Raw genomic sequence first — 26,228 nt, 5'->3', positions numbered from 1 at the left:
TCCTATGGATGAAATATCCTACCCCATGTGAGAAACCTGAGTGTCCATACACGAAGCAGGCCAGGGCAGCTTGGGTTTTGGAGGCAGACAGACCTGGGCTGGAATCCCAGCGGTGTAACCCTGAGCAGGCTTAACCTCACCACACTCATTTTTTCATCTGTAAACTGGAGCTGTTGAGAGGATTAAATGAGGTACGCATACATAATACTTGGCATTCTGTCTGACCCAGAGTGAGCGCTAAATATTACCTCCTCCTGGTTTAGTCCTGGGAGGTCTCAAAGGTCCAAGTGATGGCAATATCAGAGATCCACTCAGCAGCTTCCAATCTCTTTCCCCGTCGCCCACTTCCGCTACCTTTGGGCCACAAACCTTGCCTGAGCACTCCCACTGTACCTGACCCACGTGGAACCCTCCTTGCTACATAGGGCAAGCGAGTGAGGCAGACTGGGCTTTAAATCCTCCTTCCACCACTGACTGGCTTTTTGACCCCAGCCAGGCTCATCTCTCTCAACCAGTTTCTTCATCTGTCAGCTGAACACCTGATTAACCACCTCAAAGGGTTTTGCACGACACCTGCCGAAGACAGTTCATTTAATCAACACTGCAGGAATAACTAAAGATAAAGACAGAACTTGAACCCATACTTAACCCCTGTTAAGAGCCCAGTGACCTCGATTTTGTCTGGAGGCCTTAACCACACAGGTAACACAGGAGCTGGGCTGTCTTCTGATACTCAGAAGTTATTAAGAAAGGAGGGGAGAGATGTTATCTGGTAATTCTTACTCGCAACATGTGTGCACATACTCACACACACCCCCAACCACTAACATGTTATTTTATTTTTTTAAAAAAGGTTCCAATACAAGGCCTCAGAGTAGTGCATGCAAATCAATGACCTTCAAACTGTCTGTCACTGTCAGATGACCAACATAATCTACTACCACAGTCTGTGACCTGGTAAAGAGACCAGCTTCTCACCGAGTCCCATCACCTATGCCAACGTCCAACCTACCACGTGGCTCTTGATTGATTCAGGTACATTTTAGTATCTGAACAGAAGAGACACATTGAGCAGCAAGCATAACGAGTAAGCATCCTTAGTGTATTAGACAAGGGAAAATACAGACAAGGCATAACAGGGAAAAGCCAGCTTCATTTGATGCCTGAATCCCCAAAGTCTCTTGCATACATGATCTGTGTCTAGGGACATCTGCCAACGCCGTATCAAGGACTTGCCCATTTTCCGATGAGATGGAGCTGTTTGCGATGAAGGACTACAGGACGGGGGAACTATTCACACGAGGCAAAAACCTGAAGTTGTGGTTGCAATTCATAGGCCATCTCTTCCCTGACGTTAACCCATCCCTGTAAATCCAACTTTGTGCCCGTGTGAATTCCGAGGGATAGAGAATTCTAACTCCGGTCATGTCTGTGATTATAGGAGAATATAGCCATGGAAGAATTAAATGGAAACATACAGCCGTGGAAGAATTCAATCACATCAGAGGGTTTTAGTTTGATTTAGTATATTCAGTTAAAAAATTTCTTTTTTTTAGCTTAAAAACATGTTTCTTATATTAGTGGCTCTCAATGCTCTTAGTTACTTATACATTGCCACCTGCAATTGATTTCAGAGAAAGGGTATGTTTAGTAAACTAGTCTTAATTGAAACCACCAGCTAACTAAAAGAGATATATTCTCATTACAAAAGTAATCATGAGGGAGACCAGCATTTAGCTTTTGGAACTACCTGCTTTTCGGCACAGAGAGCTTCCTTCTCTTCAGTCAAAGAGAAAAGACAGACTGAGCAGGGAGGAGCATGCAGCCATCCATAAATCCCTCCAGAGTAACAGCATGAAGGGCAATGACCCTGAGGAAGAAAAAATGCCTGTACCGGGCAACATTTTATATGCCTGACGGCCAACTTCCCAAAACCATGACAATCAGCAAGGTTGGTAACTGGCTGACCTCAAACCCACTCACATTCCTTTGTGAAGAGAACCCAGACTCGAGGGGTCCTCCACACACCCTCCACCCACCCACTCCCCATTCCCACATCCCCATACAGGACCCCCTCATTCAGCCCAAAGATCCAGCAGGTGCTAAAGAAATGTGAATAGTGTCAATACAAAAACAGATTACCTTTACACCACAATGTTTTTCAGACCTTCCCAAGATCAAGAGAGGTCGTCCCAGAATGTAACAAAGTGAATTTCAACTCTCACACCATTAACCATTGAGAGTATGACCCAGAGTTAGTTAAGGGGTATAAAGTGACTAGTGGTCAGTTATTGTTCAGTAGTTAACAAGCATAATTGCAGGAACTCTACCCAGAGCTGAGCACACTTGGGTATCAAGATGGCAGATGTCAGTTAAGGGTTATGTTCCTGTAAACCTAAGCACCAGAGCTAAATTAACAATTTCCCTTTTTGCCCTTAATTGGTGAAGAGTTCAAGTACTGCGATTCTACCAAAATGATCCTGGGTTGTGCCTCTTTCAAACATTTCAGTTTCTTTTTTTTTTTTCCCCAGCCATGCGGTGCACTGTGCAGGATCTTAGTTCCTTGATCAGGGATTGAACCCGTGCCGTCAGCAATGAAAGCGCCGAGTCCTAACCACTGAACCATCAGGGAATTCCCCATTTCAGTTTCTTAATACTAAACATTGGTAAAAAAATATCTCACCAGTGTCCACGGTCAGCACAAGATGAACCAAAAAGGAAGAAGGCTCATCAACTAGCCTTGGAAGTTATTTTAATTGACCTTCTGACTCAGGGGAGCTTTAATTCTTCTGACAATGTTCCACAAGAGCTTCCTGGTCACCAACTCCTAAACTATGAAAAAGTCTGAAAAAGCCCAGCTCAGAGTTATTTTGCCAAAGCTCTAGAGGAAGCTTTCTCTGGGGACAGACAATTGTCCCAGCGGTCATTCAGTTCCACAGAGCCACACTTGGATAGAGACTCTTCTCCCAAATTATACCACCTCCATCAACCAAAAAGTTACCCACTCCTGTTTTGTAAAAAGTTCACGATCAGACTCACAGTGATACCCCTGCACTGGGAGTTTAACTTCCTGAAAGAGACAAACAAGAAGTCAAAGAGGGAAACAGACCCCGGTGAAACCTCACCACCATTACCCACTCTTAAGAAGAGGTGCTGGGCTTTCCTGGGTCTTAAATACTGCCTTCATAGCAAGACCTCCCCCTTCCATTGTACAGGCAGAATGTGCCCAGTAGAGCAGTGGAAGTCCCAGGTAAAAGCAACATAATACCCTAATGGGGACAGACTTCCTCCAGAGCCGAGTAAAATTTACAGGACTCTATCTTGTCTGTCTTGGCTAAAGGAAGGGCCCTATATAAGGCTGCCCTATAATACTGCATAATGACCAAACACCAGGCAGGAGCAAATGGCTGCAAGAGGTACACAGTAGCCATTTCTGCCCAGGGCCCAACAGAACTGCGCTTAGTTATATCTCGGCAGTGAAGTTTTAAATTCCCTTCTAAAGGGAAAACCCAATTATAAAAAAAAAAAAAAAAAAAAAAACAACAGGAAAAACAGCAAATGCATGCTGATTCTTCCTGTTCTAGTTCCCATTTTATTATTCAACTATCATGGAAAAAGCTCCAAGTGCACAGCACGAAACAGCAGATTCCTCCTCCGCTGACCTGCGTGCAGCTTAAATCTCGCCCTTCCTCCTTGTCCATCAACTCCAGCAGCCCTCCCTCCTGCTCCCCTGGCTCCTGCCAGGCCCCAAAGGCGCCCTGCCCATCATGGTCAGTCGGCGCCCCTCTTCTGTTTGGCCAGGGTGTGCTTCAGCTCCCTCAGGTTCTCAGTCAGCACCTCCACCTCGTCCAGGCGGCCGCACTGCTTGGCATCGAAGATGTACGCCTTGATGTTGTCGATCTGCTGGAGGAGGAGCTCCTCCTCTATGGGCTCCTCGCCCTCCTGCCCGCTCTCACTGTCCATCTCGAAAGGGTTAGTACAGGGGGCCTCCTCGAAGGGGCTGCCAGGAACAGGAGGTCCTGAGGGTCTCTGAGGGGGATGCCCATCTTCCTCGTCAAAGGGGCTGGGGGCTGGGCTGTCTGGGCTAGTGAAGGGATTCCCTGCCACTGCCTCCTCTTCCTCCTCCTCCTCAAAAGGATTGTACTCCTTGAGGACACAGGCTGGAGGGCCGAGAGGAGGCTCTGCAGCAGGAGGGCTGGCCGTGCCCTCTGCTGCAGGGCTGGAGAGGTCTTCCTCATCAAAGGGATTTAGGGAGGGCACCTCATTGTGCTGCGACGTGGTGCTCTGGGGGAAGAATTCCTGGCCAAGGGCTGGGGGCCCAGACCACAGTCTGATGGGCTCGAGAGCCGAGCTGGGTGAAGGGGTCTTGGGTGCCGCACTGCTCTGAGCTGGGGAACAGCCCAGATCCAAGGCATGAGCAAGGTGGTTGCGAGGCTCTCTGCCTGGCTCCAACTGAAAAGGCCTGATTTCTCGGAAGTCCAGGGACCGAGTCCGCGTGTGCAGAGATGCCGCCTGGAACTGCTCCCGTTCTCGTTCCCGCTCGCGTTCCCTCAGCATCTGCAGCTGTTCCCGCTGCAGGTCCTCCTCCTCGGCCTGCCTCCGGGACAACTCAATGGCCTTCTCTGTCTGCTGCTGGTCATACTCGTCCTGCAGTTGGCGCAGGTTCTCCTGCAGCGTACGCACTTCATCCATCCGGCCCGCGGCCTTAGCCTGCCTGATAAAGGATGTGATGTTGTGGATCTGCTGGAGGAGTGGGTCCGAGTCTTCGACCTGCCCTTGACCTCCAGAGAGCGGGAGCCAGCCCTCAGCCTTTCTCAACGGGGCATGGCCCCCGCGAAGGGACACCACCTCCCCGTTGGTCGCATGAGACACCAGGTCACTGCGCCTTTCCTCAAGCCTTCGCTGGGATTCCAGGGCAGCCTGGGGAGACACCAAAGCCAAAGAGAAGAAACACGGTCACCAGGCCAACAGCCACACCGCCAGCCACCCTCTGCGGTCCCGCTATCCCTGTGTCAGTGAGACTCCAATTCTCCACCTCAGGACTACGATATCCAACTGCTAAAATCAAATCAGGCTTTTTTATCAGAAGGGAAGGAGGGACACACCCTGATTTTCAAAATTAAAATACCAAATAACAGTAAGTTAAGGGATAAGCTTTTCTCAATCTTAGATTCACTGGCCACGTACTTGTCTTAACTCTCTGAGGTCTATTACCATTCATCTACACTAGAACCTCACACAATCTTAAATACACATATTATTCTGTTTAATACTGCATATTCCAAAGTGTTCTAGAAAGAACTCCCTGGTGTCTGGGTCCTCTGCAGCTTGTACCAGGGGGAGGATTGCCAGTCTCTATGGTATTCTGGACAGGAGAAAATCAGTAGAACCTCTGAAAGGAAAATAGGACCTGGAGAGAAAAATAATTACCCTGACCTCTGAAGATGAGAGAGGCCAGAAACAGAACAGAAGGAGAATGCAAACTAGAGAGAGTGAGAGGTTCTGACTTAACGACAACCTCACAGGACCTCCTGGGAGCCTGAGGAAGCCTCTGCGCTCAAGGGAGCCGCAGGGAAGAAGCCAGGACGCCAGCATCCCTGAGCTTCACTCACCCGTCTCTCCAGGATCTTCTTCCTCTCCACTTCCTGCTTCCTTTTCTTTTTCAGTTCCTCAAACTGTTCTTTGGTTGGCAGTGACATCAAACCAAGCAACTTTTCCTGTAGGGGGTCACAGGCAATTTTACACTTAAACCCTTTTAGGAGAAAAAGTGAACCTGAAGCCCTCTAGTGAGAGCCCACTTAAGCTAAACTACCCCACTCTCGGACAATCACGTTAATGAGCAGAGCAGGGAAGGACCTAACGCTGAAATCGGAGCAGAGCCAACTTCCAAATAGGCCAGCCTTTTCCTGATGAAATGATCAACACCAGACATCCCAGTTATTTGCCCTCTCAGTGGGGCCTTTTCCTGCCCTCCCTGTCTACATTCGTAAGCCTCCGTCAAAGCCCCAACCCCACGCTCTTTACGTTTCTCCACAGCACTCTCCACCCTCTTAAGCTATACTTTTTAGTTGTTTCTTTTCTATTCCCCTCTCTAGAATACAAGCTTTATGAGAACAGGAATGTCTGTCTTTACTCATGGCAGGATACCCAGCACCTAGAACACTGCCTGGGACTCAGCAGGCACTCATCAAATGACTGTGGAATACAGCCACTAATCAAAAGCAGGAAGGGCCTCATTCTCTGCATTACGATGTTGGGAAACTAACCCAACAGGACGCTTAGATCTCTGTCAGAAGCCCCACAGGGGATTGACTGTGACTCTCACAAGGGCTTTCTGAGGTAGAAACAACTTAGATCCAACCACCTACGTCTAGTGCGCCCTTGTCACCTGTTTCCTCCAAACCAATGGCCCAGGAAGAGTCCCGTAGGAGCTTATCCCAAGGAGGAAATGCTATGTGCAAGTATGTCCATCAGGCAATCCTCAACAGCAAAAAATGGGAATCTATCAAATGCCCAGTGAAAGGGGAATAGTTAAAGGATAGTGTACACAGAGCACTATTCTGTAGTCATTCAAACAAGAGCTGTTTGAGGACCACATAAAAAAGTTCTTATGGGACTTCCCTGGCACTACAGTCATTAAGACTTGGTGTTTCCACTGCGGAGGGCATGGGTTCGATCCCTGGTCGGGGAACTAGAAATCCTGCATGCCATGTGGGCCACCAAAAAAAAAAAAAAGGGCTTATGATATAAAATTCAGCAATGAGAAGGCCTAAACTTGCAAATATGCTACTTATATAAGTTACTATAAGTAGCATATGTAACTACTTTATATAACCAGTGCAAATGGAATAAAAAAGAAAATATATCAGAATGAGGCAGGATGGTGTTAAGGACATAGGACTAAAAGGAATATTTACTTTTCTTTGACATCCAGATTTTTCTCTAGATGTGACTGACACATTTATAACCTTAAAAAGTAATAAATGTACAAACAGAAAATAAACAAGCCATTGGCCCAATCTGCCTTCAGAGTGGTAGAAGAGCAGGGGAGGCGAGTGCGGCGTTTCTGCCACCCCAGGATGGCTTTACCTGCACAAAAAGCGTAGCTGAGTATCTGATCATCCTCTGTAGCCGTAAAGTGTTTGGATGTGGTGGAGGGTCCTGCTTCAAGTCTAAGGTTAAGATCTTCTTACTGAATTGGAACAAATACATCACTGTAACAGGCACTGCCAGCCTCAGAAACATGGGTGAAAAGTCCCGAGTCACCAGGCTTGCATGCCAGCAACATGTGTAGAGAAATGGGTTAGAGACTCCACTGAAATGTCCTTGCAGGCAAAGCCCATTTCTTACCCTTTGGCTGTACCCAAGGCCCCAAACAAGCACAGGGTGAACGACAAACACTCAGCCATCGAGGCACTGACCACTGGTGCAGGGCCAGCGTCGTGCGTGAGTGACCAGCACAGCAGAAGGGCCCTGTGCTTGGTTTCATATTCTGCTATCACTGTCTTACAATCCTTAATTTTGAACAAGGGACCTGAATTTTCATTTTGCAGCAGACCCTAAACCACGTAGCTAGCCCTGCACGTACAGATGGACAAGAGTTCCGCATCTCTGTTCTGAGTCACAGTACTTCCTACACTGCAAAGGGCTGATGTAACCCCAACAGCCAATCCACAGTTAAAAAGCAGCGACTAAAAAAAAAAAAGAAAAAAAAAAAGCAGCGACTGGGACTCCCCTGGTGGTCCAGTGGTTAAGACTCGGCGCTTTCACTGCCATGGGCCTCAGTTCGATCCCTGGTCAGGGAACTAAGATCCCACAAGCTGCACAGCATGGCCAAAAAAAACCAAGGCAGCAGTCAACTTGAAGAGAAGAATCTGTGTTTCCATCTGGGCTCCAGTCCTTCTTCTAGCTGTGGTGCATTCTCTCACCTATAAAATGGGGATGTTAATCTCTACCTCACAGGGTAACCATGGTATGATAAAGGAGCTACTCTGTGTGGAAGTAGTCAGTGACTGGCACACAGCTGGTGTCAATCAACTCCTATTCCTTTAATAATAATGAACAATAGAAATCCTTAACCGAAAGTTACTGAGATGCACTGAGTGCCAGAGCTGGCAACTCCCTCAGCCTCCTCCTCACACACTCCCACTATCACCAGGACTGGGTAAGCTCAGGTCTGCTGGCCGCCCACCACTCATTAACAAAGCACCTCCTCCACTCAAGGCAGCACGTAAGACATCACCTAACAGACCTTACCTTAAAGCGTCTATTAGCTCATACACTTTCTGCACTTCCACTCGAAGGTCATTGGCATGTTCCAGACTGTAGGTTGTCTCTCCAGCACTAGGGAGAAATCACAGAGATGTTTGATCTAAATGTCATCGCACTGAACGGACAGTGTGGTGTAAAAGGACTCACAGAGGGGTAGACAGTTAATTCTCTCCAAATGGCATTTCAGACTCTTGCATATATTGCAATGCTCATTCCTTTTCAAAATATAAGTGCTAATCAACTAGAAACTGCTTTTAATTTGCAGACACCATAGGGACACACTAGTGCCGAGGTCTTTGAGGACCAGCTCCTAAGCTCATTGCCAAAATAAATGTGACTGAATCTACTTCAGCCTACTTTCCGTGAACAATTTCAGTGCATCTAGTAAGACGGCTGAAGTGGTTTACTAAATGAGTTGGTCAGACCACGTAAGAGAAGGCACTTTCTTTTCTCACTCAAAGACTACCCAGGGAGCGGAGGAATGATAGGAAAGCTGACCAAGGAATCCAAGCCACGGCCCACGTGGCACTGTCAGTTGCCCCATGCTCCCAGGTCTCACGAACAATTGCTCCCTGTGTGAGAAAATCACTTGGACTCCAACTCAAGAAAGGAGGTGAGAGGGAGTAACTCTGCCCAGGGTGGAGGATGGGACATCAGGGAAGGCCAGAGGTGGCTTAACCCCAGTCTCAGAGGAACAGCAACAGTTATCATGTGGTCTTAGAATTGTTCCTTTACTAGTCTGCCATTCCCACCAGACTGCTGAACTCCAAGTGCAGTGATCATGGCTTTTCATTTTTATACCCCTAGTAACTAGCACATGGGACAAGCTTAAACAATGTTTACTGTGAAGAGAAACATTTCAAATGATCTCCAAGCTATTAATCCAGCCTCAGCAATGGCCACTCAACTCTCTTCCTGAGGCAACAGCAATTTAAGTTAAATAAACAGAAAGAACTGCTGTGTCTACCTGTTTTCCATCTATAAGGCAGGCCTAGCTGGAAAAATCTTGGTGTGTGCTGTAATCTGCAGATTCAATAAAGTTGTTTCATCATCTCTAACTGCACAGTTTGCAAAAAGAACATCAGATCAGAACTAAAAAGACTTGCACTTTGTCTTGATAACGCCAAGTCATGTGGAAAATAACAGGGTTGGCCCAAATCCGAAATCACTGCCCTGGTCTCAGTCACATCAACCAACTATAATCTCCTCGGAGCACCTATCATGCCTGGCATTATTATCATGTGCGTTACTTGTTCACTTGGTTACGGTCTGCACTCCCATGATAATGAAGCTGTCTCCACTGTCCACTGCTGCAGCCCCAGCACCCAGAACGGCACTTGGCACGTAACTCGTGCTTGCTAAATATCCACTGAGTGAATGAGTGACAGACTGAAAGGCACTTACTTAAAGCACTTCAGAACTGGTCTTTGGAGGCGTAAGAGTTAGACACCTGGAAACATGCTTAGCAACGGTAGCTCCCCCCTGGCTATGGAGGCCCATACAGTCTCTGTTGCAACTATTCAACTCTGCTGCTGTAGTGCAAAATCAGCTACAGTAATCAAACAAACAGGCATGGCTGTGTCCCAATAACATTGTATTTATAATGTTGAAATAAGTGTGAGCAAGAATGTGGAGAAATTCAAAGTCTCATACACCGCTGATGGGAATGTAAAATGGTGCAGTCATTTTGGAAAACTGTCTGGCAATTCCTCAAAAAGTTAAACACAGAGTTACCATATGACCCAAGAACTCCACTCCTAGGTATATACCCAAGAGAAATAAAAGTATATGTCCACAAAACACCTATACATGAATATTGATAGAAGCATTATTCCCAATAGCCAAAAGTGGAAAAACTCAAATGTTCACCAAGGGACTAATGGATAAACAAAATGTGGTCTACCCACACGGTGCTTCACACAAAAGGAATGATGCACTGACACATGCTACAACAGGGATGAATCTTGAAAATTTTACATTATGTGAAAAAAGCCAGACACAAAAGATCATATATCTATGATTCTATTTACATGAACTATCCAAACTAGGCAAATCCATAGACAGAAAGCAGACTAGTGGTTGCCAGAGAAAGGGAGATGGAGCAGGGACTGCTAACGGGTATGGGGTTTCTTACTAGGATGATGAAAGTGTTTCAGAATTAAGACAGTGCTGATGGGTGTACAATTTTGTGAATGTTGTACTAAATGTGATGTGATGGTTGTACCAAAACCACTGAACTGTACACTTTAAAAGGGTGAATTTTATGGTGTGTGAATTAAATCTTAATTTTAAAAGAAGAGATGGCACACTAGATGTGGCCCGAGGGCCAAAGTCTGCCAACCCCTGACCTAAAGGAAATGTCTGCTCTCAGCCCTGACACCTCAGTGTCACCCTGAATGGCATCTACCCAGGCACAAGCATGAGGTACAGTGCCCTTGCTCACCTCCGGATGCTGCACTTGGCAGTGGTGCTTATCGTCCAAGGCCCTTCCTAAACCCGCTCAATCAGAAAAGCTGGGGTCACATGACTGAACATGACTACACAGGACTGTAACATGCACCCCAAAGAAATACAGATATGACGAAGATTCTCTGCAGTCAGTGGCAGAAGAAAAGCCTGGGCAGAGTTAGGAATGTCATTTTCACCTACTAAAGAATTGACCTAAAATGCCAGAAAACAGTCACCACTAAATTAGTAAAACAGAGAGGAATAGCTTACTTTAATGATGCTGCCATCCTGATGTATTCAGGAGCTTTTTGGTCAACTTTCTCCATGCAAAGTCGTAATTTCTAAGAACAAAAAAGAAGAGGTGAGTTGTGCTCTCAAGGTACAGAAAAGCCTACCCAGAGGTTATGTTGAATCAACAGATGTATTTAAAATGTGCAGTTTTATAAAATGAAAAAAGTGCAGAGAGTGGTTTTTAGCTCTGTTTTGTTTTGTTTGTTGTTATCAATTTCCTGATTTAGACCTACTCTACAAGAAAAGCTTGCAGGAAGGAAAGAAAGCGAGGGTGAACTTTTTTTTTTTAATAAATTTATTTATTTTTGGCTGCGTTGGGTCTTTGTTGCTGTGCGCGGGCTTTCTCTAGTTGCGGCGAGCGGGGGCTACTCTTCGTTGCGGTGCGCGGGCTTCTCATTGCGGTGGCTTCTCTTGTTGCGGAGCGTGGGCTCTAGGCACACAGGCTTCAGTAGTTGTGGCACGCGGGCTCAGTAGTTGTGGCTCGCAGGCTCTAGAGCCCAGGCTCAGTAGTTGTGGAGCACGAGCTTAGTTGCTCCGCGGCATGTGGGATCTTCCCAGACCAGGGCTCGAACCCGTGTTCCCTGCACTGGCAGGCAGATTCTTAACCACTGTGCCATCAGGGAAGCCCGGATGTTTGACCGGATGTTTCTGAGAGGAGCAAGGCCTTCCAGGACACAAGTCATCTGAGTTTACCAAGGTAGAGAAAAGAAATTAGTTGCTATGTCCTGTATCTGCCAGGTGATGCCAGATACCAGCACAAGGCACTGCCAGGGCTCACTTCAAAAAAGAAGGAAGCCAAAAGCGTGGCAGCTATTTACAAAAATGAGTTGTCAGATCATGAGCTCCACATAAAGGATGGACAATGGCTACATCTGCAGCTCAGCAAGGGTTTAATTAACACCATTTCTAGTAGCCTGAGTATTTTCATGGTGGTTTCAGAAATACAGCCACTGTGACCTACAGAACTGCTACCAGTGACCATTCAGTGATCATCAGACAAAAACACATCCCTCCTTGGGGCTTCCCTGGTGGCGCAGTGGTTAAACATCCGCCTGCCAATGCAGGGGACATGGGTTTGAGCCCTGGCCCAGGAAGATCCCACATGCCGCGGAGCAACTACGCCCGTGCTCCACAACTACTTAGCCTGAGCTCAGAGCCTGCGAGCCACAACTACTGAAGCCCACGTGCCACAACTACTGAAAACCACGTGCCTAGAGCCCACGCTCCGCAACAAGAGAAGCCACCGCAATGAGAAACCCACGCACCACAACGAAGAGTAACCCCTGCTAGCCGCAACTAGAGAAAGCCCACGCGCAGCAATGAAGCCCAACGCAGCCAAAAATAAATAAATAAAATCTATTAAAAAAAAAAAAAAGATACACCCCTCCTCTGCTCAGTTTTGCACAAACTGCTTCCGATGCCTGGGCGGGTTTCCTCCTCCCCGTTTCCTACCACCTCCCTGCCCAACCCCAACCTGGCTCATCCTTCTCATCTTGCAGGCCTCACCTGGCCATTAGGAGGCCGAGCCAGGCTCACACCCAGTCTGACTCTAAATCCCAGCTTCTGGCACCACACTCTGCTCCTTTAAAGCAGCATCTACTGAAGGCATTCCAGGGTTGCTGGTGGTAATGAGAGCTGAGGCATTTGAATGGACTTAAAAGAGGAAGCTCTAAGCCTCCGGGCAGTTTCTCAAACTCCAAGTGAGTGTGGCAGGACTCTTCCAGCCCACTCTTCACCACCAGCTCCAGCTCCTGCCCACCCACAGAATTTGTCTACACCGCATGGCAACCACCCTTCCTCCTCCTGCCCCTGGGCCACAGAAGCCCTTAACCACCCCCCCACCCCGCTGTCAAGTGGGCATGAAAGGGTGAGGGAACAAGTTTGTTGCAACATACCCAGTGACTCTGCGACTCACCCAGGGCCCTAGCTAGTGCCCTTTGGCAAAAACTAAAAATGATTCAAGGGAATGACTTCCCAAAGCATTCTCCAAAATCTGCAGGCATGTATATAACCAACAGCCAGATCTCTCGAATCAGACTCAAGGCCACACACGAATCACCTCGTAGAGCTTCACGATGTCAGGGGTGTGCTCCTTCTCATCGATCTGCTGCTCTCTCTTGAGTAGTGTGTCCTTGCAGTGTGTACAGCAGCGGATCCGGTCGTCATCCTTCTCGTCCAGGACAGAGCTCACGCTGCTCACGCTGCTGATACTGGCCCGGCGGGAGCCGTGGACACTGTTGGGTGACTGGCTGGGGCTGGTATGAGTGCTCAGGGAGTCCTTGCTGGCACTGGTGAGCTTGTCTGTAAAGCACAACACAGGACAGGCAGCAGTGAGCCCGCAGCCTCCAATCACCCCACCAGCCACAACAGCAGTGGAGTCCAACGGTGGGGGTGGCACGAGAGCAGGCTCTGCCCACAGGTGAGAAGCACCCATACCTCTGCCTTCCGGGCTCAGGCTCTGAGGTGGGATGGATGCCCAGTGCAGCTGCCAAAGAGCCAGGCAACCGAGGACAGTCTGTCTCTGAGGCTCTGAAGCCCACCCTTAACCTGGCCTTACCACCTACTGCCCTGCCCCGTGCCTGAGACACAACCCAGGCTCTCCCTGGGCTACCCTCCACGGCCTTCCCCCACGCCCAAACGCCCGACTCCTACCCCTTCCGAAGCTCAGCTCAAATGGCACATCCTCCTGGAAGCCCCCCCGCCCCCCGCAATTCCTTGAGGCAAAAACAATCTGCCTTTCTATCAGTTTCTACTACATCACCCCTTGTGGAGCACTTCCCACTTTTCCCTGTAGTGATAGCTCTATGTACACCCCAGAGCTGCCCTAGGAATCTGTGATTCTGAGGGTAGAAACTGTCTTATTCATAGCTGCAGCCCTATATTTTTTCCAACAGGGCCACCTCATAGCAGCTACCCAGTAAATGTCAGTTAATTAGCTCAAAAGAAGGAAGGTGAAGAGTGTCCCCAAAACATAGCTTATAAAGTCTCAGGTAAGACAGGGAGTCGCCTCAGGGAGAAAGGGGAAGTATCAAGGTAATGCGAGCCCGCTGGACATCAGAGCTCGACAGAGGAAGCATCTGCTTCTGTCCCATGTTATCCAGACATCCTGCAGCCAACGGTACATGCAGAGTCAGCAGAACTCTCCAGGGTTGCAAAATCACCCCAAAAGTCCCAGAATTAGCCAAAACCCCATGAGATCATCTTTCGCAACCTTTAACCAGCTGAGGTTCAAAGTTCTGGACCACTGGGACACGGTGTTCCACCTAACCTTTACAGCCTCATTCCCACATTCTCAAGCAGTGTTTCACACCCCCAACTACTGTACCTGCTCATCTACTAACATTCCCCAGGCCTTTCCACATCCCACGCCTAAGCACCAGCTCTTCACTCTCCCCAGGATGCCTGCCTGCCCCACCTCTCTGCAGTCCCAGTTGTGTTTCAAGGCTGCTCTCAAACGTCACCTCCTGACCCTGAGCACCCACACTCTCACTCTTCTTCAGCCTCTGCAGCGGCCTCAGCAGCACTCAGTGGCTCTCATATTACGACATTACAGCCTATTCTATATGACGGTGAGCTGTCTGTGACTCTTTGCTCAAAAGAAAGGACTAGCCCGCTGCTCATTTTAAGACCACCTCCTACAGTCTCCTCTCAAAGCCTCACCTGCCACTTCAAGCAGAGCTGACAAAGATTCCATCAACTCGGGACTTCCCTGGTGGCGCAGTGGTTAAGAATCCACCTGCCAATGCAGGAGATACGGGTTCGAGCCCTGGTCCAGGAAGATCCCACATGCCGCGGAGCAACTAAGCCCGTGCGCCACCACTACTGAGCCTGCACTCTAGAGCCCGCGAGCCACAACTACTGAGCCCGCTCACCAGAACTACTGAAGTCCACACGCCTAGAGCCCATGCTCCCTAACAAGAGAAGCCACCACAATGAAAAAAGCCTGCGCACCACAACGAAGAGTAGCCCCCGCTCACCGCAATTGGAGAAAGCCCGCTGGCAGCAATGAAGACCCAACACAGCCAAAAATAAATAAATAAATAAATTTATTTTTTAAAAAAAGATTCCGTCAACTCTCCCATGTGCCTGACACAACTTCTCTCATCATACTTGCCTCTTTATAAAGCAGTTGTTTGTCAGTGTGTCTCCCCTGCTGGATGCTGGACTCCCTGAAGGAATGGCTGATGCTTATAGACCAGACGTGGGCAAACAACAACCTGCAAGCCAAGTCCAGCCTGTTTTTGTATGACCCTCAAGCTACATATGGTTTCTACACTTCAAAAAGGTTGTTTAAAACAGAAGAAGAAATGTGACAGAGACCGTATGTGGCCCACAAAGCCTGAAATATTTACTACCTGATCTTTTATGGGAAAAGTTTGCCAACCTCTGTTACAGACCATTGAATCACTGGTCCCTAACACAGGGCCTAGGCTGTAATGGGCTTCAAGGAATAAACAAGTAAATGAATGAAGATCCCATGGGCCATTAATTTTTTTAAAAAGTCCCCCAAATCACCCAGTGGTAATTAGTAAACAAGTTAGTCTCAAAAGGAGATCAGGGTCCAGGGCCTGCCTCCTCATCACCTACTTGCCAAGGGAAGGCTGATGAGCTCCATACACTTCTTGCACATAATAGACCCACAGAGGCGGCAGTGGTGGCGGCGGTTGCGGATGCTGAACTTATTCCCACAGTCTGGACAGAAGGGGACATCCTGGTCGTTGACCCAAGGCACCACAGACTTTTCTATTGCTTTGGGAAGAACAAAACAAAAACCAAACAAACATAAATGTAGGCCATTTTAAAAAGGAGATCTGGTCAAGAAGAAAGATAAAGAATAGAAGGAATGTGAGCAAAGTTCTAGAGTTACCTCGGATCTTCGCAGATTCAGTATTTGTTCTGTCAAATGCAGTGAGCTGACAAGGAGAAAAAAGTGCCAGAAGGAATTAATCTGGTGGTGTATACACTTTCTACAGGCAGAAGCATCAAGTGGGAATGAGCACACCAGCATTGCTCAAGTCTTATCTGTCGTCTCCAAACCCAAAATGTCACAAAAACAACTTTGTGGGGGATACAGTATTAGCTTTGCATCCAGAAGGTACCTCCCTTCGCATGACCCATTCCAATCTCTTTATTGTCAGTTACCCGCTTAAGCTATTATAACCAGGGGTAGGCAAGGGCACGGTGGGGTGGCTACTGAAAGCAATGGGAACCCCCCGATTCACCACAGTCCTCCTGGACAATGAAAGTGGTCACATATTTCTGCCCTACGAAGTACACATAAAGAATTGAACCCGTGTGGTTGCTGCCATGCCCACCACACCACCCAGCTTATACACAACAAGCATTTCCAGGGTTAAAGTAAACAGAGCGATCGTGGTATTGAAGACACACTCTTAAACCAACCACAGGACGAGAGGTTCCCACACTGCACACTGGCCCTGGCAGGGTACTCCTCACACGCCTGGTTACTAGCCTCTCTGTTTGCCATCACATGGTATCACACACTATGCCTCACTGCGTGATTGTCCCTGGGACACCCAAACGAGGAAAGGATCTAAAGGCAGAAAGGCTGTCCAGCAGTCAAGTGGCCTTCATAGGAAGAAAAAGGGAAGCGGGATATGTGGCCAGTCATCACCCTGGGCCACCACCTTCAGTAAAGCCAGCCCAGGCTAGAACCATCCACCACGTCCTCAGCACAGCTCTAGGTGGGGTGCTTCCTTGCCAGCATTGGATATACACAATATACAAGACACATGCTACAGAAATGTAATTCTCCCCCCAGAAGATTTATACTTGCAGAAAAAAAGTGTTTTAAAACAAAAGATTTACCTTCTCTAACCTGATTATTAATTTATTGACTTCAACGACATAGTGGTCAATTCTGGCAGCTCGGTGTTTTTTGAAGTCGGAAAGATGGCTTCTCACAGCACCTAGGAGGGGAGGTGGTGACATAAACGACTTGTCGTTTTCCTGAGGGAGCCCCTCTACCTTGAATTTCAAACATTCTAGGATTTTATTATATTTATCTATTTATTTATCTATCTATCTATCTATTGGCCACACCATGCAGTATGTGGGATCTTAGTTCCCCAACCAGGGATTGAACCTGGGCCCCCTATGTTGGGAGCGCGGAGTCTTAACCACTGGACTGCCAGGGAAGTCCATTAGAGTCTTATTAAAAATTAAAAAACTAGAAAAGCAAATGGAAGGAAATTTGCTAAAATATTAACTGTGGTCACCTTGGGGCCACAAAGTATGATAGGAAAGACCTTAAGGACAGAGGTTGAACTCTGGGGCCAGCCTGTGCTCAAGTTTCAATTCTGCCACACACTGTGTGACCTTGGACAAGTTCCTTAACCTCTCTGTAACTTGGAGTACTCAGCTATAAAATGGGGAAAACAGTAGTACCTACTCCACAGGGCTGTTATCAGGACTACAGAAGTTAAAATTTATAAAATCCTTAGAATACTGCCTGGCACATGAATTTTTGTTAAATAAAAAGGCAGTAACATTATGGGCAATTTTTAAACATCTCATACTTTTCTGTACTTTTCAAAGCTGGTACAATATAGTTTTTCATCAGAATAAAAACAATCCTTCTCAAAATAGCCCCCCAAATGTAAACGCTAATAGATGTCCTTGGAGGGGGCTAGTTAAACTGGTAACTTCTCAGTCCAGCAGCCAAGACCCAGGACAAACCTCCTCACACAAATGGAACCAAGTAGCCTGTTGTCTCAGTGCATCTGAAATATAACCTGCTCAATCTCACCTCTTCTGAAAGCCGGCCCTGCCCCCTCAACCCTCCCAGCACTCATTTCATTTCTTCCACCCAATGATGGCCTATTCATTTAGGTACTTTACCACAGGGGTCCCCAACCCATGCCATACAGCAGGAGGTGAGTGGAAGGCAAGAGAGCGAGCAAACCTTCATCTGCAGCTCCCCATCGCTCCCCATCGCTCACATTACCACCTGAACCATCCACCCTCCACCATCGTCCATGGAAAAACTGTCTTCCTTGAAACTGGTCCCTGGTGCCAAAAAGGCTGGGGACTGCTGCTTTACCATATCTAGATCTTCATGCTACACTCTTAAGCATCCACGCTTTTCTTCTTCCCTAATCAACTTTAACACCTAATTAAATTTTAGTTTCGAATTTTTAGGAGTGACAATACACGTTAACTTTTAAAATTTGCCATTCACGTGACCTTTTGTAATTTGTGACTTCCTTCAGTTGCTGAAACAGGTAAGTTAATCAGTAAATCACCTTGATAATTTAACACTGGCAATCATGAAATAAGCTATCAAAAAGCTAATAATTCATATGCTTGAAAAGTCTCCTTCATGTTTCTGTCTTTCATATGTAACTAATAAATATATGCATATAATCTTATTTTTAAGCCATTTTTCTCCTGCCATAATGAAAATAAAATGTTTCCACTCTCCAACATGGTAGCCCCTAGCCACACATGGAGACTGAGCACTTAAAATGTGGCTAATGTGTGGTTGTGGAACTGACTTTTAATTTTATTTAACTTTGATTTATTTAAATAGCCACATACAGTTAGTAGCTATCATATTGGATAGTGTAATTCTAGGACTTTCCTCTTCCAAAAAGACACATTCTGGGATTCCCTGGTGGTGCAGTGGTTAAGAATCGTCCTGCCAAGGCAGGGGACACGGGTTTGATCCCTGGTCTGGGAAGATCCCACATTCTGCAGAGCAACTAAGCCCGTGAGCCACAACTACTGAGGCTGCGCTCTAGAGCCCGCGAGCCACAGCTACTGGGCCCGCACGCCTAGAACCCGTGCTCCGCAACAAGAGAAGCCACTGCAATGAGAAGCCCGTGCACCACAGGAAGAGTAGCCCTGCTCGCTGAGACTAGAGAAAGCCTGTGCGCGACAATGAAGACCCAACACAGCCAAAAATAAAAGTAAATAAAATAAATAAATTTATTTAAAAAATAAAATAAAAGACACATCCTGCAGCAGCACTATTTGGTAGATGACCCCAGGGTAAATATCACTTCCCTTCTTAGAGCCTGTGTTCTCATCTATAAATGGAATGAGCATCACTACCCTTTCTACCTCACAAGGCTTTTGTGAAAGGTGAACAAGATAATGAGTATCAAAGTATAATAAAGTACTATGGGACTTCCCTGGCAGTCCAATGGTTAAGACTCCACACTTCCAATGCAGGGGGCATGGGTTCGATCCCTGGTTGGGGAACTAAGATCCCACATGCCATGCAGAGCGGCCCCAAAACAAAACAAAGTATAATAAACTACTACGAAAGAATCATTATTTACCCATCGCATGGATAGAAAATACTATATTAATGATCACTATCATTCAACAGTTAAAGGACATGTAAGATTAGCTAGTTCAACTCCATGTGGCATGATCTTTTTGGTAAAAGCTCTACTGAGTTATCATTCAAATACATACAATTCACCATTTAAAGCATACAAATTCAATGGTTTTTAGTATATTGACAGGGTTGTGCAACCATCACCAAAATAAATTTTAGAACATTTTCATCATCCCGAAAAGATGGTAATTTTGAAAGGAAGCAGATGATAACACAATTACATGCTTCAGAAAATTAAGTTGCATGAACCAGTGCTTCTCAGTAGGGAGGTAATCAATGTCTACACAAGAAGAGACAGCCCAGTCAATGGACTGCACCTGGGCTGATGTCAAAGACCTGGATCCCTACCCCAGTTCTGCAGTTTCCTAGCTGTCTGATCCTGGGAGGTCCCCATAGAGTTCAGTAAGGATTAAACGAGAGTTTAAGCATTTAATGCAGTGCCTAACACAAAGCAGAGGCCCAGCTCATTCTTGTCCATTTTCTCCCCCCACTAGAACACAAGGTTCAGAAGCTTACAACCATTCTGATTTACTGGTGTCTCTTCAGCCAACTCTTAAAACATATAGATGTTCAATAAACATTTGCTGAATGAATGAACGAATGAAAAGAATTTCTTACCAAGCTCCTGGGGTTCCCACATGTAAGGATCAACCCCTCCATAGCTGAAAGACTCATATCCTTGGGTCCCTGATTCAGCTCGGTCATCTCCTTCTCGTTTCAACAGCCTGTTCTTTGCTTTCCTAGCCTTCTGGACAAGACCTTGAAAAATGGAACAAACACCATATGAATCCACGAAGATAACCCAGTAGAGAGTCAAGGTCCTATAGGAAAAGCACTTAGATTTCACCTATCAACAGGGTCCCAATGCATTTCATGGCTTCTCCTGTATCAGGGTTCTTTCATTTTCTGAGGACATAAGTAGTATGGGGGAAGGAGGAAAACTTCTAGAATCACTGTCACAATCCCATTTACTGGTCCAATTCCATCCTCCAGCCCATATACATCACAGGGATCTTGTTGCTTAAATCAATTATAAAGTTAAGGAGAGACTCAACTGCAGGCTGAGGAACATCAGCAAACTGTACCAGTAAGTTGGTTCTGAACTAGAGATTCTTGAATTCAAAGATCTGTACTTTAGATATGTAGTACGGAAGGGAACTCTTGGGTCTGGGGTCCCATAAGAAAGCCGCAGACTGTGATTTCAGCAGTATTATTATGATTAACTCTAGTCTAAAATCCTAGGGCCATAAAATATAAAAGAGACTACTTCAGACAAAATTAAAGAAATTCAAGGACTGTAACAGCTCGGGGCCAAGGAAGTACACAAGAGGAACTATGTGCTTCTATGAGGACAAAAACACCAAGTCAAGAGCTCGAAAGGTAAAGAGAGAGAGCTAAATAGCAGGAATATGAGGACATTATGTTTTTATTTATTTATTTGTTATTTGGCTGCAGTGGGTCTTCGTTGCTGTGCTCGGGCTTCCTCTAGTTGCGGCGAGCTAGGGCTACTCTTCATTGCGGTGCACGGGCTTCTCATTGTGGTGGCTTCTCTTGTTGCGGAGCACCGACTCTAGGCACGTAGGCTCAGTAGTTGTGGCACGCAGGCTCAGTAGTTGTGGCTTGCAGGCTCTAGGGCTCAGGCTCAGTAATTGTGGCGCTCGGGCTTAGTTGCTCCACCGCACGTGGGATCTTCCCGGACCAGGGCTCGAACCCATGTCCCCTGTATTGGCAGGTGGATTCTTAAACACTGCGCCACCAGGGGAGTCCCGAGGACATAATGGATAGTACAGTCTATCCCCCGGTAAGTCATTCCCTAGCCTTGGGTCTTGCCTCCCAAATTCCAGCAAGACAAATGGAATCAGAATCTTAATGAACACCAGAGTGTCTCCCAAATTTCAAGCTTCCTAAAAAAGAGGCTGATTAAGAGGAACAGAGAAAATGAGGAAAGTTAAATTCAACTGACAGCCCTTGTGTCCTGAAAAGGCTTTGTTAAAAAAAATGCATCTCAGATAAGGCAAATGTCCTAGACACAAAATGCACTAGACACTGAATCCTTCCTGAAAGGTTTGGATGGCTTTTTTATAACAGAAGGTAGCTATAAATAAGCCTAGTGAAGGCACCAGGAAGACAATGGGCTATATACATAAATAGTTTCCCTCTGATGTGAGATACTGTGAGTTAGGAGAGAAAGTAGCCCATAACCTGCCCTTGTCAGGGATGGTGAGGCTAGTTTTAAGAGATTATGCTAGAGTTAGAACCAAAGCTTGAGCCAACCAAAGAAGGACCTTCTTGCAGCCTTCCATTGTAACGGACACTAAACAGAGAATTAGAAATGCCCTTCCTAATAAAAGCGGGCTTTAGTGCTTGCAGCCCGGCCCCTTAGCTAACATCTTTGAGAGTTATTTCCAGTCCCAGGTTTTCCAAGAGCCCAAAACAAGCCAAGTAAAGGAAGCAGAGGTAGGAGGAAAGAACTCCACTGGAAGAGGTAGTTTCCAGTATCTGATCGGCCCAAAGCATTTCTTCAACTCAGTACCAGGTTTCTCCTTTTCATTAGTGAAAAGAAAGCCCAAGTCTTGACTTCTTGACTTTGTGATTATGAGCTACATGAAAGAAAAGGGGACTAAAATCTAGGTGCCTTATTCATTTTGCCTGTCTTCCCCTCACAGCCAAAGGAGCAGGAAATTCACTGTCTCTCAAAGGAGGCAGAAACAGAAAAGCAGAGAGAAACAGACACTGACAGAAAAGAGAAACTAAATTTGATAACTCCCGGTCTCTCTCCAGCTACTACTCAGGATCAACCCTCACTTCAATTCAGTCAGCAGCAGAAGGTCCTATATCTGTTATTCCCTCGATAATCTTACACATTTTTCCCCTAATACAAGGGCAGTCATCACAGGAATGTGAGGACATTCTCTAATCTCTCCACCCACCGGCATCAAGGTTTTAGTGATATCACGGTATATGACTCAGTTGAGCTGGCACTAAGACTAGATGCTCACTGAAAATCATGGAGGCCCTTCAGTTATCCAAAGGACCCTTAGACAATCAGTCCCTTCGTTTGCTAGTTTTCCAGCTGCAGTGCATGCTGTGACTGGAATACAGGGCCTCACCTCATCAGTGATGCCACGCACAAAGAGGAGCATTAGGCTTAAAGGTGATGGAAGACATGGGGTCAAGGCCTACCTCCATCAATTCCTATCTGACCTTGGATAAGTCACTCCACATCTCTGAGCCTCACTTTTTCTCTATAAAATGAGACCAACACCTTCCTGCAGGGTTGTTGGGAGAGTCAAATGAAATAACAATGTATGTGAAAGAACATACATTTCTCTTTTTTTTTCCTTTTGGGTCTCCTCAGAGTTATGACTCTGCTCCAGCCTCTATAGCCAGAAGCCACCTAGTCCACTGCAGCCTTCAGGATTTTGAAAATGTTTGACTTTGTCATATTTTTGACAGAAGTTATAAATGTTAATACTTTCAACAACTCTTTTTTTCTGAACTGAAAAGTGAGACATGGAGTGAGACTTTGATTACAAGGGGCATGTGACTCACACGTGTGGAGACCAGAGTCCGCTTAGGAATACATGGATCATTCCTTTCTCTCCCACCCAACAAAGAATTGTGAATACAGCAATAGACCTCTTTAATCTCATTGCCTTCAGAAATGTGGCCAGCTATTAACTGAATCACTAGGAAAGTGAATTCCAGAGCACCAGCATCATACTTAGGGGTTAGAATCTAAAGTTCGGGAAATGAATAATCTGTATAGCAAAAATCTGAAAAATTCTTTCTGCAAACCTCCAGGACCTGAGGGTCCTTGGAAGCTCAAAAACCAAGTTTTAACTTTTTGGGTTTAACTCCTTATATTTCAACCATAATCTTCCTTTTCCTGTGCTGCAGAGGACAAGGTCTAGTTGAAGAAGTAAGGATGGCAGGAAGGCCTGAATTTGTGACAGGTAAATGGGTGTACAATGTGCCTCCACTTACAGAGCAAAGGAAAGGAATTCCACCCCAAACCCTCTTAGGCTGGCAGTTAGGTAATTCAAACATTCTAGCAAGAGACAGCAGAGGACAGTAATTACACTTACTAGGTTCAAAGCCGGGCTCTACCTCACTTTGCAGCTTCAGGCAAGTTATCTCTGTGTCTAATCTCTCTGTGTCTGGTATCCTCATCAGTAAGATGGGCTCATAGTCACATAGTTATCGTGAGAATTAAATGAAGTTAATACACTGGGAAGATTTTGAATAATGCCTGGCACATGGAAAGCACTAGAAATATGTTCTCTATTATTATTATTAATTTCGTATTGTTTATCATATTACGGTGGCAACATGGTAGCTGATGAAAACCATCCCACAAGTTAAAGCTCCCAGTGACAGAATGAGATAAGCAGAGAGTCCCTGTCTCTTACTTTTAATTTGCCCTTTGACATCACGGTCTTCCCCAGAGTGCTCTTCCTCATAATGTGACTGCAGCTGATAGAAAGACTGCAGGTCCTTCAGGCACAAAGGGCAGAGGAAGCCCTCCCTCACTTCCCCTGGGTCATCCAGAGAAGCCATGGCAGTGTCACTCTCAACCCCCGCAAGGCAGGGTCCTCATGCCAAGAGTCAGCTTGATTCCTCCACAAGAGACAAGGGATCCGCAGCATTAGCTTAACCAAGCAGCACACAAGTGATGGGGAAGTGGCATCACGGCCCTGGATGAGGTATCCTCTCTGGAGTAGGAGTCCTAAGAAAGGAAAGAAGCGGGGGGAAACCAATTCAGGCAAATTAGCAGCAATTGAGAATTTTCCTTGTCCTTTTCACAGTTCAGGAAGGGTACTTAACATTTTTCAGTGCAAGTTTGAGAACACAAACTGCTTTCTCGAATCCTTAGACCAAAACACAAAACTTTCTAAGATATGAGAACATCACTGGACAATGGCAACTCAGTGAAAGGGAAAGCACAGATTCTTGAAGAAAGGAAAATACAACTTCAACAGTAAACACAATACCAAGGCAATTCACTAACATTCATTCCAATGATCTAGCTTCATAATCTATATTCCACTTTAGCCGCTGGGGAAATGTCTGAAATAGTTATCAACAAGCACAAATTTTTATTTGACTCTCTTTACCTTGACCATTTATTCAACTACATATATGGAGCTCTTGCACCTCTGTCAAAAAGGCACTGATATAAAAGGGATAGCACCTGCGCTAAAAATCAAACCAAACCAAATCAAACAAAATTCCAGCTTCAGTCTAAGGAGGAGCATTAGAAACCTAGTGATCAAAAAGAAAAATCTATTCTGTGTCTTACGTTTGTAGGGTACTTTTTCTCCAATAAACTTACTAGACTTTATAAACCAGCAAGCCTAACGTTCTCACTGCTTCAAAAATAAAAGAAGCTGATGCTTATACAATTCAGGGCTTAATAAGTTACATTTTCAGTTTTATCAGGCCACGGCAAAGTCACTTCCAATGTCACCTCAGAAAGATGCATAGCCATAGGGAAATGCAGACAAAACCAATCCACAAAAGCAGAGAAATTTCTCCCCAAGAACCTGAGGCCACAAACCACAGTACAGAGTGAGGGAGAATGTATGACCGTCATCTTTGAGCTGTGGATGGACCTGCTAACAGGGCCACGGAGGAGGAACTGCCTAAGCCCTCAAAGCTGAAGAGTGGCAGTGACCCAGGAAATAAACAAATGAAACACGAGGTCCCTGTTTTCTTCCTCTAGCTAAAAAGCCCAATGGTTATGTACATTCAGATCTCAGCCCCTTTTCCAGACGGTCGCTGATAAAGCAGCTCCCGGCCCCTCCCAGCCAGGGGTTCACCCGAGCCCCCTTCCTTCCCACGCACTCACGCTACCAACACACACTCCCCATATCTCAAGACACCCTCACTTCCTCGAGAATTTCTTGCTTGACGCATTCTCCCATCGGGCAGCCCTGCACCTCTCCTCATAGCATTTATCTCAATTTGTAATCACAGGTACACAAAGCGACTTAATCCAACAGCCTGTAAGCTGTTTGAGAGCAGAAGCCACGTCCTCGTTCCCAACACCACACTCCCCGGGTCAGTGCCCGGCACAAAACACCGAAAATCTCAACAACGCTCCAAGGGTGAATAAATGAATGAACGGACGAGCCCTACAATCATATACCAAATACCCACCACAAACCACCAAGCCAGGCCCCACGTCCACAACATATGCGAGAGCCTCGCACCCTAAATCACGTCCAAAGTCCAAATAAAACCCACATCTGCAACTCCACGTCTAGCGTGAGAGCTGCCGGCCACACGCCGCAGCTACCACACATCCCCCGGCCGCCCGACCACCCTCCACCTAACTCAACGTGACGTGCACGCGCCGCGTCACCGCACCCACAGTGCGGTGGGTGAAAAGGCTCATCCCCACAAAGCACACACGACAACTTCACATAGGCACCACACAAACCTCGAAGCCAAACGCCTAAACCTCCACAGAAGACCCAGAAAACGCTCCTGTGAGACAGCCCCCCGCCGCCCCAGCCGCGTAACGCTACAGAGCTCACACAACCCCAAGCAACCACGGAGTAAAAACACCCCGGGCACACGAGCGAGACGCGCGGCCCGAGAGCCCCAGCGCCCACCACGCACGTCACACCCACCACACACGGATCCCACGCCCGCACGGCCCGCCCGCCCGGTTTCTGACAAGAGCCCCGCAGGCACGCCCAGCCCGTGTACCTTTCCCGGTCCCACAGCCGCGAAAGCCTGTCCAGTTCTCCGACCCGAGCTCGGGGCCTCCACGACCCCTCAAGCGGTCGAGGCCACCATCTCCATCGACTGCTCGGCGCTCAACAGCCGCGCCTGCGTCGAC

The 26,228-nt window shown here is 46.7% G+C and overlaps 1 protein-coding gene across 2 annotated transcripts; it reads right to left on the bottom strand.

Annotated features, from left to right (window-relative positions):
• Nucleotides 1-836: 836 nt before the first annotated feature.
• RBSN (rabenosyn, RAB effector) lies at nucleotides 837-26,228 on the bottom strand. Of its 2 annotated transcripts, XR_014297319.1 has the most exons (13): nucleotides 26,096-26,228; nucleotides 23,791-24,107; nucleotides 19,997-20,137; nucleotides 16,840-16,940; nucleotides 15,878-15,923; nucleotides 15,598-15,759; nucleotides 13,070-13,311; nucleotides 10,990-11,060; nucleotides 8,257-8,343; nucleotides 7,090-7,192; nucleotides 5,613-5,717; nucleotides 1,751-4,920; nucleotides 837-1,429 (listed from the first exon to the last, which is right to left on the bottom strand). XR_014297319.1 is itself a non-coding variant. In XM_082663874.1 (12 exons), exons 2-12 carry the CDS (start codon nucleotides 23,936-23,938, stop codon nucleotides 3,772-3,774), a joined length of 2,355 nt encoding a protein of 784 aa, XP_082520000.1. In that variant the 5' UTR covers nucleotides 23,939-24,107; nucleotides 26,096-26,228; the 3' UTR covers nucleotides 837-3,771. The 2 variants fall into 2 exon arrangements, 1 of the variants encoding a protein (XP_082520000.1); XM_082663874.1 differs by having other exon boundaries at nucleotides 837-4,920.

This window comes from Grampus griseus (genome assembly GCF_964374135.1).
Source record: "Grampus griseus genome assembly, chromosome: 10".
Taxonomy (NCBI): Eukaryota; Metazoa; Chordata; class Mammalia; order Artiodactyla; family Delphinidae; genus Grampus; species Grampus griseus.
This window is presented reverse-complemented; position numbering and strand designations above follow the sequence as displayed.